Raw genomic sequence first — 16,337 nt, forward strand, 5'->3', positions numbered from 1 at the left:
CCCATCATAGCCTTACTTGGCGATGTCTCTACGCTACACACATCGAAACATCTTAAATCATTCATATTAATATCGCTAACCATTGCCAAAAAGATCATATAACTGAACTGGAAAGACAGAACCAAGATATTCATGGCTCTCTGGCTCAACCTACTAACAGACCATTCAAATCTAGAAAAACTTACCGCATCTCAGAAAAACAACATTAAATCCTATGAAGACACCTGGTCCCCCTTTCTACAATACCTTAAACGCTGATTCCTCTCCCTACAAGTGACCCATAACATTACTACTCTTTTCAACTTTTATTTATTTTCTCCTCCTAACACAGTGTGCAGTTTGTCCCACCAGCCCGGATTGTCTGGTCCTGTCTGTCTTGCCCCATCATCTATTGTCAGTCTTGTTATGTTTTGTTGTTCAACCTTCATACATAAATATATATATACAAAGAATGATGTATTTATTTTATTTATTTGGTTATTTAACTGTTGTTATTTATTTATTTATTTTCTTTTTTCCTTCCCCCTCTTTTTTTTTTTTCTTCTTTTTTTTTCTTTCCCTTTGCTCTTTCTTTTTTGACTTTATTTGTGGTTGATCTTGTTATTATTGTTTTTTTTTATTTGTTTATTGTTTGTTAGTTTGTAGTTTGTTTGTTTTGTCTTGGGAAGTATTGTTGTACTTTGTATTTCTGTTATCCTGTTTTCAAATTAAAAAAACAAAACAAAAAAGCCCCAAACATTTACTGATTTAATAAAGTATGTTTACAGTGAAAAAAAAAAAAAAAAGCTAACACAAAATGACCTCATGAAAAACTGAACTTGGAATGACAAGCTGATGAAGATGAACTGAAAAGTTGAAAGATCTCATGAAAATCCCTGGGACTTTAATAACTGCTTGGTTGGGGGGGGGGGGGGGGATATATTGTTGGAGGAACTCTTATACTGTGCTCTTCAACTCTTACACTGACGGAAGAATTACACTGTATGAGAGTGGAGGGAGAAGATGAGGGAAGAATTCTTTAGGTAACTGAGCTCAGGTCAGCAGATCTGCTTAGACACACAGCCACACACACACACAGACAGACACACACACACACACACACACACACACATACACCTTGTCTCTTTCCAAGTTTCAGGAGGAGTTTAATTCAATCACTGTCATATTGATCTTGGCACAACCTTCTCTCCTGACACTGTTAGTGGATTGGTGTCCATGTTGAGGAAACTAAGTGTTATCGAATGTGCAATAACTCCACTGATTTTTCCCATGACAACTGACAATTTCTAACCATTTTTCTCTATTCCTATTATGCAACCAAAACTACTGTTTAAACATTATGCTCCTGTTCTCTTTATTTGGTTCTGAGGAAAATTTGAACGTTTCAAACCTTTACACAATCAATTCAAATAATTCAAAGTTACTGGGTTATTTTGATACAATGCTGAGCGTGTTGATAAATATTTAAAATATAGTTCATTCTAGCTTACAGTTAACTCAAACAAAACCACGCTCACAAAAACAAATAACACTGTTTTTCAGGAGAGTAAAAAGAACAGAAAGCAGACTGAAAACAGAGCAACAAGAAACAGGAAAACTCTAACAGATTTTTATTGGCATGTCACTATTTTGTTCTATTAGAAAAATGAGCAAGTTAGAGGCAGAATTCTAGCGTTGTATCTGATCAACATGAATCATGAAACATATAAAACAGAGTTTACGCACGCACACACACACACACACACACACACACACACACACACACACACACACACACACACACACACACAAAGAAGAGACTGTACCCTCCATCATACGATCACTAAAAGCTACGGCCAAGCCCCATGTCTGGACATTTAAAGACTTGTTTTCCTCTAAAGCAATTTTCTGTGGTTCAATACAGCTAGACAGCTGTTAGTCTTCAGAAAGGCAGTCGCTAAAACAGGAGATAAAGAGCTGAACATTCACTCAGCACTGATGGTGTTCACCAAGGTGAATAAACCGCAACATTCACCACCATCTCCCTGTTCACAAACTTTAGCTGAAGACCATAAAGAAGCACTTTACAGCAAACACTCTTTCTCCACAGTCACCGTCAAACTCAGTCTCAAACTCAAGGGTCTTATCATTACTATGTTATACTTCTCTCTCTCAACTACAGCATATACAATGGCTAAATGTTTTTTTTTTAAATTTTGACAGAGCAGAACTCTGTGTTCTTCCACGTGAAAGCACACTATGACCACACCAGAACACATAACAAGTGGGCTCGTGTGAGGACACAGGCATCAGGAGTGAACTTTAGATAGCCCAGACTATAGGCTGTGGTATCTCCATGCACTGTATGTGCACTGTAGGACTGAGGGGTGTTCTGCCCTGTGTGGCCGGCGTGAGTGAGGGAGTTACAGTGTGGGTCCAGTGTGCAGAGTGGCTAGTCTTCCCCACTCCCCACACCACTGCAGCATGATGGGTTTTAAACAGGTGACACAAAGACCAAACACCTTCACCACAAAGACCCACTGCCCTGGCCTTTGTGGGAGGGGCTAACGGGCACAAATACTTTAACAGTTTAACTTTGGCTCACAACAACAGGTGTGTGAGCAGGGGGATTGTCAGTGCTTTTGAGGATCCCAGACTCTGTCTTTCAGCAGCCTACAGATTATTTTTTGCATCAAAGGGATGTAGGAAATAGTGAGGAGTCCTATTTGCATACAACAAAGGCACTGTGTGTGTGTGTGTGTGAGAGAGAGAGAGAGAGAGAGAAATAAAGAAAGAGAGAGAGAATGGGGTGCATCAGTGCCAACAGCCAGCCAGTCTCGGCAGATGAGATGAGGAGGTGTTTACTGCTGAATCTGAGAGAAAGCGAGAGAGAGAGAGAGAGAGAGAGAGAGAGAGAAAGGGAGTATGTGTGTATGTGCAAGTGTGTGTTTGTGTGTGTGTGTGTTCGTGTGTGTGTGAGACAGTGGCAGAATTTTGAGATATAGGTTTTGAAAACCCACATGTGTAAGGGAGAGGTGCGTACCTGTCCCCTGCTACAGTGTTAAACCCACATCCATCAGTACATACTCTCAGAGTCACTCTCATTCACCACAGTGACTACATTTACACACTCTCAGAGTCACTCTCATTCACCACAGTGACTACATTCACACACTCTCAGAGTCACTCTCATTCACCTCAGTGACTACATTCACACACTCTCAGAGTCACTCTCATTCACCTTATGACTACATTTACACAGAATCACTCTCATTCACCACAGTGACTACATTTACACACTCTCAGATTCACTCTCATTCACCACAGTGACTACATTCACACACTCTCAGAGTCACTCTCATTCACCACAGTGACTACATTTACACACTCTCAGAGTCACTCTCATTCACCTAATGACTACATTTACACATTCATGTCAAACACCTGAAAACAATGAAGTCCATCCTAAAAAATATGTCTGAGATCAGAGTGTGTCTGAGGTTACATTCTTTTCAGGTCATACTGTCTTTGACATCACAGTATGAGGTCATAGGGTGTCACTGGAGTGGACTGCACTTTATAGCACTAATATGTTTGTCTGTCATTTTGTCTATTGTAGTGTCCAGACTGTAAGATGAAATTCTGGAGTGATTTTGAGTGCATTGGGTGTTTCCCACACTATGGGGGAATATGGAAAAGCAACAGTACACAGCAATATTTGTTTTTGACACATTTATATAGAGACACTTATTTTTCTTGACATTTAAGTTACATGGTCATAATTACACTGTCAGGCCTTCATATTGTTTACATTTGTTTATATAACTGTTGTGCATAGACACAGGTTAATGATGAGTAAATGTCTGAATTCATTTATTTATCTGTGCTTTTTGTCACTAATTAGTGCACTAAATAGTTATAGTTATACATATATATATATATATATATTTTTTTTTTTTTACACACACCCACACTAAATGTTATATGTATGTCATACCAATGGTATATGGAAATTCTGGTTAATGATCCTCTGTGAATATTAGACTTAATACTAATATCACTTAGCGGTGACTGCAACTTTATTTCGGAACCTGAACCCAGTGAAATTACAGTTATCCTGAAAAACTCTATTTATAGTTCAGCGCTCTGGACACTGAACCTAGAAATGAACTAAATTAATTAAAAAACCACTCTTCATTAGCTGTACATATAATAAATAAAAGCATTAAAGTAGCAGGTACAATAATACGTCATAATACGTTAGAAACGTCATCAACACGCCCACTTGCTCGCTGTGCATACTCCAGAGTATAAACTGCTCTATTCACACATGGACCCAAAATAAGAGAAAACGGAGTTTGTACTAGGGGGCTGGAAGAATAAAGTCCGTTTAGAATTCGAGTCGACTGATTTGGACATTTTAGTTCACACACACAACCCCTCCGGTTAGAATCCCGATTATTTTAGGTTTGCAATGCATGTGTGAAAGGGGCTTGAGTGATGTTCTAGTGGAGTTACTTACACACAAAGGGTAGTGAGGGAAGGAGAGGAAAAAGGGGAAGAAGAGCAGGCCCAGCCACGTTCAGGTATGAGAGACCGGAGTTTTGAGGTTGGCAGTAGGAGACCATGAGCAAGACTTTGTGTTGATGCCAGGAAAGTGTTTTAGCATCGCGGATCTTCCGTAGTGGTGAGCCTGGGACAATTCTTCGTGGAGACAAGCAGGACAGAACGGACTTACATTACGGCTGATACAACCGGAGCTCAACAAACGCTAAGCCGATCCGCAACTTAGATGAACCGAAGGCTGAACTGTGGCGTAGCCGAACAGGAAGATAGCAGGGAGTCTGGCATTTTATCTGATTTGCAGATGAGGGGTGCTGCTATCCTTTTGGGGGTGTCTCTGCCTGAAGAGACGAGACACTCCTTGGAATTTAGAAAGTATTCATTTGAGCTCGGTTGAAATAATTTTACATAACTTTTCCCATTAAAGTTTAGTAAAATTACATTAGCTTACTCCTATCTGCCGCATTTTATGCTTCCGAAGAAGACCAAATATGGCTTCTTTATCATTAAAACCAGCACACACCAATGGTCATAAAATTAGCTGCTTGTAACTTGGCTCCTGGTTATTTTTAAGCCCTACCGCATTTTTATGACAATAGGAATGGTTATGGCTCGATACGCATACTTATTTGATAACGTCATATGGTTAGTTTAATGTTTCTTTTGTCTTACATAGTTTGTCCCCAAGTGGAGCAATGCAGATGTGGTCTGTGGCATGGCCCGAATTCCATTCTCACCAGGAACTAACTTCTCGGGGTGATCTAGTCTCCCTCACAATTAAACGTTATCAGCATTTAACCAAATGGTCTGGGGGTTGCTGTGCTAAAACATCGAGTCTGGTGTCTGTTAGGTGTTACAGTGAGGGGTTTCTGTTTTGGTGTGCATTGGTCCTGAACGCAGGGAGGCCTGGGCCATAAAAGAGAGAACTGGGATCAAAGGGGATGAGGACAGAGAGGCTGAATGAGAGTGGTAGAAAGAGATAAGGAAGGGTGAAAAAGAGGGAGAGAGTTTACAAAACTGCAACTTCAATTACTAAGGAACACTAAAGGTTAACAAATGTCCTTTTCTTTCTGAAAGCTGCACAGTGTCCGCTCGACATGTATATGTGCGTGTGTGTGTATACACACACACACACACACACACACACACACACACACACACACATATATATATGCACTAAATAGTTATATGTATATGTTATATGTATATTGATCCATTCCAGTCGCAGCCACAGTGTGTCTGAGGTCAAAGTTTGTGTGAGGCCATGGTTTTTTGGATATTAATATGTGTACTGTGAGTTTGCAAAGAAACTGATTGACAGGTATACACAGGTGAAAAAAATAAACATGCCATCAGTATAAATAAGAATGTCATCAGTGTTTACATATTGTTTATGGCTCATCAGTAGTGCTTCACGCAGTCCATGGGAACTATATCATAAACATAATGATATATACAATATATTAAAATCTCATTGTTTGTTTGAATAAAACTAGAGCTTGTACAGTCAACACTGACATGACATGAATTATTTCTCTGAAGGAGCAGCGAAAGTGTGTGAATCTAAAAGTATAAACCTAAAACCAAATCAAATTGAATTAAATGGAATTTTGCAGAATTTAGCCTTCTTTTTCCATTTTCCTTTGTCATTTTTTAGTTTCAGCCAAAACCTGGTCTCTACTCTCTGAGTCAGATGCACACTGTGTTTTACTGGAGCCACAGAAAGCAGTGTGTGGAAGGTGACACTCACGGCCAGGATGATCTGCAGGGAGCTATGGGCCACCTCCACATACTGGTACTCCAGCAGGCAGCCGGCGATGCTGATGTAGCGATGGTCCTCTGGCGCCCAGGGGGGAGGGGGGCTGACCGGGGTCACCCTGCAGCCTGGGCCGTTCTCCATCCACCAGGAGCGGTGCATGGAGATGTTAAAGGTCATGATGAGGTCAGTGTCCTGTGGACAGAGAGCGAGATCGGACTGAACAGACAGCATCCAGAGTCCTGTTTGGGAGCCATGTCAAAACCACAACGATGTGTCATCACTCACACTGTCAAATGTCACTCTCTGCCGTCTCACTGCAGGGCTGAGGGACCACTCTGATATTCTGACCTGGGACAGCTTGCTCTTACATGCAACTGCTTATTTTAAAAAGTGTTGTTTTGCATTTCACAAGCCAAGGAATTACATGAGACATCAGCAAAAAAAAGATTATCGTTCATTTACATAAAACAGCAGCCTTTTCTGTCGTTTGTTGATCTTTCAGGTGCTTATCCTGGTTATGTGAAATCATTTTGATTATGTATTCAGGCTTATGCAAGCCCATGTCTCAAAATCTGACTTACTTAACTATGTAGGTCAAGGGGCAGGCTTGCTCCACTACTCTAATCAAGCTCAATGCGTGTGCTGGCACGTACCAGGGGCCGCAGGGCCTAAGAGTCATCCTTAAACTCCTATGTGTTTTTCACCAGCTCCATCACATTAACTACCACTGTTTTTTCCTGCAAACATGGTCACATTCAAAAGACATCTGATTTAACTAAATAACCTGTTTCAGTATTATTCCACTGTTTTGAGCATTAGTCGGTCTGAGATCCGAAATCTGAAATTTAGAAACATATTGATATTTTATCATATCAATATTTATACTTCTTTTCCTCTGGCGTCTTAGATGACTATTCGTTCTGAGCAGTACAAGGTATTCACAGGGAGCAAATGTGAGCTAACACACATTTAGCTTAGCATGGTGTTGACTCCCCATTTCTCAAATCACAGTCCTGCACTTTTCCATGCCACTTTAAGGTTTAGTGAATCAAGAGGCTGACTGTAGGAAATGCTTTCCACACATCAGGTCACCTAAGTGAATACCACTTATACAAGCACTGGATTACCAGACAGAGCTTGGAGGGAGAGAGAGAATGAGGGAGAATGTATGAGATAGAGACAGAGAGAGAGATTGAGAGAGAGAGAGAGATCGCACTTAGGCATCCATACTGAGGCTGGGGGGTTTCTAGTAATTGGTGGCACCGTGGCAATGTGTATGTAACGCAACCCTGTTACCGAAACCTATTTAGCCTGGCAGAGGAGAGAAAAAACAGTGAGTACATGACACAGAAGAAATGACAGCACCAAGCCATTTTCTAACACCATGGGTAGATCAAAGGTAAGCTCTCTCTGCTATTTGTCATTTTTTTTCCAATCTTTTCAGCTGTGCTTGAGTGTGTCACTCTAACCAAACGCAACCCTGTTACTCAAATCATCAGAATAAGACAAATGAACTTCAAAGTTTTCTTTCCTTATTTATATAACTAAGTTTGTCCTTGACCTTGACAATAATGTTAAATTCCACAGCTAGAATCTATTCCTGAGAAAAAGCTAACATTAGCATAGATTTGCAACCCTGTTACTTTAACTTAAACTTGCAACCCTGTTACTGTTACCTTTGCAATACTGTTGATCCTTCATTGAAAAGATATATAAAATATTATTAAACAACATTCCTGTGGTCCTGAATATTTATTTGTCACATTTATGTCACGATCTACAATCAAAAGTAATGTATCCATTCAAAAGTCATGTACCATATAATTTTTAGTAAAATAATCTTAAATGATTTTCTCACCTCATGAGGGTTTAGCCTATTGTCCTTTTAATAGTTTGAATGATTATATGCATAATGCATTTGAGCAAATATTTGAAAACAAATACTGAAACAGTAAAAAAAAAAAATGTGTTAGCACACGGCAAATAAAACCTCTCATAAAAAGTGTACCTTTGATGCCTGAGTTGGACGAATAAATTATTTGACAGTTTATTACCCATTTTTCTTAAATACATAACAGAAAATGATAAAATAAAGGGTCAGTTTTTCAAAAGTTTTGATGCCTAAATTGTCCTCCAATTCTGGAACAACCCCAAAACAGGAGAGAAACGATACCCATTTTACAAACTCAGCTCCAGACTGACTTTCCAGCTCCTCAAAAACTAGCCATGTCTCACCCCATCATAGGTGTGACGGAGCAATCCTCCATCTGATAAACTCACTCAACTGAATTCACACACCTCAGCCAACCAATCAAAGCTCTCACTGGCTGTCTCCAAGCTTCCTAGCTGTTTTTTCCTTCTTTTTGGGCTGTGACGTTTTTCAGACACTTAAGACTGAAAAGATGTCTTAAGGAAGCTGAGGAAACTACATCAGATTGTGTTCAGAGGGACAGCAACTCCTCAACACTACAGTCAGGTCCTCTCCTCACTGAACCCATCTCACTGATCACTCTGAACACATCACACTGAACCCAACTCACTGAACCCATCTCACTGAACTCACACACCGAACCCATCTTGCACGTTTTCACCAATCATTCCAAGCTCTCACTCTTACTGTACTCATCTTACTGTTGACACATCACACTGAACCCATCACGCTGAACTCATCTCACTGAACCTGCCTTTTCCCTTAGGGCCATACACAGGTCTGTAACTGGCCTGTCCCCTGTGCCAATGCATCTGTTTGCCCAGGCATTGAGACCACTGCTATGAAGTTCTTTCACTTTCCATTATGACCCATAGTTTTTTAATCGATAAGCCTGCAGCACTTGAATCAGAGTGTGTGACATGTCTACCGTAGAAAAGGGATTCCTCACTGAGACTGTCCTCTCAGAGCCCACGTGTGACTGTGGACGAACACAGAACACAAATCTAGTACAAACCCATCCATTGCTTGGTAGCGGGGGCTGGACATTGTGGCACAGAGAGTGAGGGGTTTGGGAAGACATAGTTATCAATGGCATAGGTGTTCAACACAGACAAGAGAGACAACACAGTTATGCTCTGTGTTACTGCACGTAACAGAGCTTGTGTAAGGAGCTGTGTGTGTGCAGGGAAATGTCTTTGATTCAGCTTGGCTCGTTTGATTGGTTCAGAGAGCATTCATGTTCAGAATGACATACCATCCAAAGAAAAATTGCTACTGATTTTCAACCATTTCAAAGGATTTGCAAACTTTTGTGCAAAAGCATTCATGAAGTCTGTAGTGTTTTGCATGTTTATTGTGCCTGAACATAACCAAATGCCCTAAACAACACATTGACGCTCCAGCTGAGAGGAAAGGCTCTGCTCTCTTTCACCGCTGAACGAGGGAAAAAAACAGAGCAGCACTGAATCATGATTGACAGAGTGCTTTTTTTGCTCTCAGTGTGAACTGGGAGGGGCCGTGTGGAAGGCCAGCCCCTGTTTACAAAAAGGGGAGAAGTTCAGCATTGTCTGAGAGTGTATAAAGGTTCTTGTGAAACGACAGCACACACAAATAGACACACAGTCAGAAACAGAGCAGCTTATGTCAGGGTCCAATCTAAGGACATTTGGACAATATGGAAAAACAAGTAAAAACCCTCAGATCTGGGACTATGTAAACCATCAGTACACATCTGTATATTACCTTAACCTGGTCAGCCACTGCAGGTCTTTACAGTTCTTCCATATTTTCTCGCCTGCTCTGGGCTAATGTAACGGAGTTAGAAAATAAAGTAAATATTTATCATCAATTTGTTATACGAATTTCATGAAGTTAAGCATAAAGTTTCATTTTGGTCCCTCCGTGTTGCTGTACCCCAGTAGAAGAATTCTTCATGCTGCAGGTACGTTCATGCATTTCTCCTCATTTCGTTTTTTTAATAAGGATTTGAGAAATAGTATGTTATAATCTAAAAACTTCACTGCACTTTGACTGTTGGTTATACTAGCAAATATGATGATAAAAGTAATGTTTTGTTAGGTAGTTACAAGTTTACGGGCGTTTTTCATTTTACAATGTAGCTTGTAGTTAACTGGCGCCAAATTTTTGTTCCGACCGTTCGCTTTGCTAGTATAATGAGTGATTTTGTCTTATAGTGCATGTGTTTTATGTTCTCTTGCCCTTTGTCTACTCAAGGTCTGCGGTCATCACATGTTGTGGTTTTGGGAAGAAATATAAGTTTCCTTTTATTTGCCTTCCAGGTACGTTTCATGTATATAGTTTCTTTACATTTTTGTAACATGCTAGCGAGTGTATCAAGCTAATATAGGCTATGCACCATCATTCCAGTGCTGTAATGGTGTGCAGACTGGTAATAAGAGTGTTTGTGTGTTTTATACTCAAACTAGGGAAAAAAAGGGTTTCTTCTGTATTCTGGAATTAACTTTTGATAATTCGATGTAAAACTATGCGATCGGTAACAAGTAATGATTCTGGCATTGAATTTGTGTTGTTGTGGATTGAGTGGAGTGCATGATTGTCGTTGTCTTTCAGTATGTGTGGGTGGAAAACCCCAGTAGAAGAATTCTTCATGCTGCGGGTCTGCGGTCATCACACATTGTTGTTTTTGGAAGAAATATAAGTTTTCTTTTATTTGCCTTCCAGAATAAAAACAGGTAGAACCAGTCTCGTGTTTGTTCCCATTTCTTGGAAGAGAAGAGGTCCGTTACACTAACACTTTGATTTCTGCTCTTCCAAGATGAGAGAAAGATTAAGATGAGCACTCTGGAGCACTCTGTAATCTCTGATTTTATTATGGCTGAAAAGGATCTTAAACAACGACTTAAAAACAATGAGCAGTGATACAGAACCTTGTGTATTTTCAGTGCTGTGGAAACTAGGCTTAAACAGGCCCTGCCATGATGTGCGTGAAAGAGGCAATATCTTTCTTTCACTGACGCTGAATGTCGAGAAGTTTCTTTGCCCTGTATCTCTAATACTGAAAACCCATCAGACTGCCAAAAAAGGGCTTTTCTCACACTGTTACATAAGAGGGGAAACAGAGGAGACAGAGATGTAGTTCACTAATGGAAAAATACTGATATCCTAAAGCCACAGATAAGTAATACTGCAGTAATACTTATGCCATTGAAAACTGATATCAGACACGTTTACAGTCCTGTCAGTTGGCACATGCCCCACTGCAGTATTTATTCACACACTGTACACTAAACACTGAACACCTAAAACATTACTGCTCACTCACACGCCGAATACTGAACACTCATCACCTAAAACATTACTGTTCACTCACACACCGTATACTGGACACTCAACACCTAAAACATTAACGCTCTCACGCACCGTATACTGAACACTCAACACCTAAAACATTACTGCTCACTCACACACCGTATACTGAACACTCAACACCTAAAACATTACCGCTCTCACACACCGTATACTGAACACTCAACACCTAAAACATTACTGTTCACTCACAGCGTATACTGAACACTCAACACCTAAAACACTACTGTTCACTCACACCGTATACTGAACACTCAACACCTAAAACATTACCGCTCTCACACACCGTATACTGAACACTCAACACCTAAAACATTACTGCTCTCACACGCCGTATACTAAACACTCAACACCTAAAACATTACTGTTCACTCACACACCGTATACTGAACACTCAACACCTAAAACATTACTGTTCACTCACACACCGTATACTGAACACTCAACACCTAAAACATTACCGCTCTCACACACCGTATACTGAACACTCAACACCTAAAACATTACTGTTCACTCACAGCGTATACTGAACACTCAACACCTAAAACACTACTGTTCACTCACACCGTATACTGAACACTCAACACCTAAAACATTACCGCTCTCACACACCGTATACTGAACACTCAACACCTAAAACATTACTGCTCTCACACGCCGTATACTAAACACTCAACACCTAAAACATTACTGTTCACTCACACACTGTATACTGAACACTCAACACCTAAAACATTACTGCTCACTGACACACCGTATACTGAACACTCAACACCTAAAACATTACCGCTCTCACAGCGTATACTAAACACTCAACACCTAAAACATTACTGTTCACTCACACACCGTATACTGAACACTCAACACCTAAAACATCACCGCTCTCACACACCGTATACTGAACACTCAACACCTAAAACATTACTGTTCATTCACACCGTATACTGAACACTCAACACCTAAAACATTACTGCTCACTCACACACCGTATACTGAACACTCAACACCTAAAACATTACCGCCCTCACACACCGTATACTAAACACTCAACACCTAAAACATTACTGCTCACTCACACACCGTATACTGAACACTCAACACCTAAAACACTACTGTTCACTCACACCGTATACTGAACACTCAACACCTAAAACATTACCGCTCTCACACACCGTATACTGAACACTCAACACCTAAAACACTACTGTCCACTCACACACCGTATACTGAACGCTCAACACCTAAAACATTACCGCTCTCACACACCGTATACTGAACACTCAACACCTAAAACATTACCGCTCTCACACACCGTATACTGAACACTCAACACCTAAAACATTACTGCTCACTCACACACCGTATACTGAACACTCAACACCTAAAACACTACTGTTCACTCACACCGTATACTGAACACTCAACACCTAAAACATTACCGCTCTCACACACCGTATACTGAACACTCAACACCTAAAACACTTCTGTCCACTCACACACCGTATACTGAACGCTCAACACCTAAAACATTACCGCTCTCACACACCGTATACTGAACACTCAACACCTAAAACATTACTGTTTACTCACACACTGTATACTGAACACTCAACACCTAAAACATTACTGCTCACTCACACACCGTATACTGAACACTCAACATCTAAAACATTACCGCTCACTCACACACCGTATACTGAACACTCAACACCTAAAACATTACTGCTCACTGACACACCGTATACTGAACACTCAACACCTAAAACATTACCGCTCTCACAGCGTATACTAAACACTCAACACCTAAAACATTACTGTTCACTCACACACCGTATACTGAACACTCAACACCTAAAACATCACCGCTCTCACACACCGTATACTGAACACTCAACACCTAAAACATTACTGTTCATTCACACCGTATACTGAACACTCAACACCTAAAACATTACTGCTCACTCACACACCGTATACTGAACACTCAACACCTAAAACATTACCGCCCTCACACACCGTATACTGAACACAACACCTAAAACACTACTGTCCACTCACACACCGTATACTGAACGCTCAACACCTAAAACATTACCGCTCTCACACACCGTATACTGAACACTCAACACCTAAAACATTACCGCTCTCACACACCGTATACTGAACACTCAACACCTAAAACATTACTGCTCACTCACACACCGTATACTGAACACTCAACACCTAAAACACTACTGTTCACTCACACCGTATACTGAACACTCAACACCTAAAACATTACCGCCCTCACACACCGTATACTGAACACTCAACACCTAAAACATTACTGCTCACTCACACACCGTATACTGAACACTCAACACCTAAAACACTACTGTTCACTCACACCGTATACTGAACACTCAACACCTAAAACATTACCGCTCTCACACACCGTATACTGAACACTCAACACCTAAAACACTACTGTTCACTCACACCGTATACTGAACACTCAACACCTAAAACATTACCGCTCTCACACACCGTATACTGAACACTCAACACCTAAAACATTACTGCTCTCACACGCCGTATACTAAACACTCAACACCTAAAACATTACTGCTCACTCACACACCGTATACTGAACACTCAACACCTAAAACACTACTGTTCACTCACACCGTATACTGAACACTCAACACCTAAAACATTACCGCTCTCACACACCGTATACTGAACACTCAACACCTAAAACACTACTGTCCACTCACACACCGTATACTGAACGCTCAACACCTAAAACATTACCGCTCTCACACACCGTATACTGAACACTCAACACCTAAAACATTACTGTTTACTCACACACTGTATACTGAACACTCAACACCTAAAACATTACTGTTCACTCACACACTGTATACTGAACACTCAACACCTAAAACATTACTGCTCACTCACACACCGTACACTGAACACTCAACACCTAAAACATTACCGCTCACTCACACACCGTATACTGAACACTCAACACCTAAAACATTACTGCTCACTGACACACCGTATACTGAACACTCAACACCTAAAACATTACCGCTCTCACAGCGTATACTAAACACTCAACACCTAAAACATTACTGTTCACTCACACACCGTATACTGAACACTCAACACCTAAAACATCACCGCTCTCACACACCGTATACTGAACACTCAACACCTAAAACATTACTGTTCATTCACACCGTATACTGAACACTCAACACCTAAAACATTACTGCTCACTCACACACCGTATACTGAACACTCAACACCTAAAACATTACCGCCCTCACACCGTATACTGAACACTCAACACCTAAAACACTACTGTCCACTCACACACCGTATACTGAACGCTCAACACCTAAAACATTACCGCTCTCACACACCGTATACTGAACACTCAACACCTAAAACATTACTGTTTACTCACACACTGTATACTGAACACTCAACACCTAAAACATTACTGTTCACTCACACACTGTATACTGAACACTCAACACCTAAAACATTACTGCTCACTCACACACCGTATACTGAACACTCAACACCTAAAACATTACCGCTCACTCACACACCGTATACTGAACACTCAACACCTAAAACATTACTGTTCATTCACACACCGTATACTGAACACTCAACACCTAAAACATTACAGCTCTCACAGCGTATACTAAACACTCAACACCTAAAACATTACTGTTCACTCACACACCGTATACTGAACACTCAACACCTAAAACATTACCGCTCTCACACACCGTATACTGAACACTCAACACCTAAAACATTACCGCTCTCAGACACTTTATACTAAAGACTGTGTCCAGCTGACAGTATAGGGCAGAGAAGAATAGGGCCACTAAACAAATATGTCTGCCCTACCATGTGCTCCCATGGTATCTGATGGAGATAAGAGTCTAAAACCGAACATGCTGCTTGACATCTGGGTTTCCTTCAGTCTGCAGCCAAATCAGCTGTTGTCACACAATTATAGGAACAAAGTCCAGAAAGGACAGCAGTGGACTGCAGGTCAGGTCCTAATTGCCTGTCCACAGATAAAAGTTCACTCTCATCAGTCTAACATCACTGAGAGCTCAGTGATAAATATCCTGCACTGACATAGATGCTCCACTGACATAGACATTCCACTGCTATGCACATCAGGCCAGTGTGTCTCTCACTGAAAGAGACCATTACTGCACCCACACAGGGGCATTTAGACATACAGTACAGCATTCCAGTGGCTGTTGTGAGTATTGCATCTCTTAAGAAATTAGAGATTTGAAATGACATGTACGAGCTTTTTCAGGGATATTTCAGTGCCATAGGGAAAAGCAGTGCCACCGAAGCCAGTGAAATGGTGAAAAAATGGTGATTCACACCCTCACAAAGAGAGCAGAGAAGAAGAACGAAACACTAGGAGTAACTCTGAGTTATCTCTTTGGTGACCTTGACAACAGATATCTTTTACCAAGGCGACATATATAGCTATCAATACCAAAAAAATATCTCCGGTTTTAATTAGCATTCTCATAGCAATGTAATCAGTGCTGGTCTTGAAGGAACTATTGAGTCATCTCCCATTATGGAGACTTGGACAATGTGGTTCATTCCCTGTGTGTGAGCTTTACACTTAGAGCCATAGGCAGTACACAGTCACAATGGCCCATTGAGTACAACAGAGCTTTAACATAGGTATAGGTCCATCAGGTCCACAGCAAA

General features: G+C 40.7%; 1 protein-coding gene across 2 annotated transcripts in view; it reads right to left on the reverse strand.

The window, feature by feature from the left end:
* Positions 1 to 16,337, reverse strand: part of nkain2 (sodium/potassium transporting ATPase interacting 2) — a 109,238-nt gene that overhangs the window by 22,434 nt on the left and 70,467 nt on the right. The window contains exon 4 of one of the 2 annotated variants that reach the window (XM_030771910.1): positions 6,293 to 6,493. The exons of the other annotated variant lie outside the window; for it this stretch is intronic. Within the exon in view, the coding sequence (XP_030627770.1) occupies positions 6,293 to 6,493 (201 nt within the window). The remainder of the gene's footprint in view (positions 1 to 6,292; positions 6,494 to 16,337) is intronic. 2 annotated transcript variants of the gene reach the window in all.

Source organism: Chanos chanos, chromosome 4 (assembly GCF_902362185.1).
Source record: "Chanos chanos chromosome 4, fChaCha1.1, whole genome shotgun sequence".
Classification (NCBI taxonomy): Eukaryota; Metazoa; Chordata; class Actinopteri; order Gonorynchiformes; family Chanidae; genus Chanos; species Chanos chanos.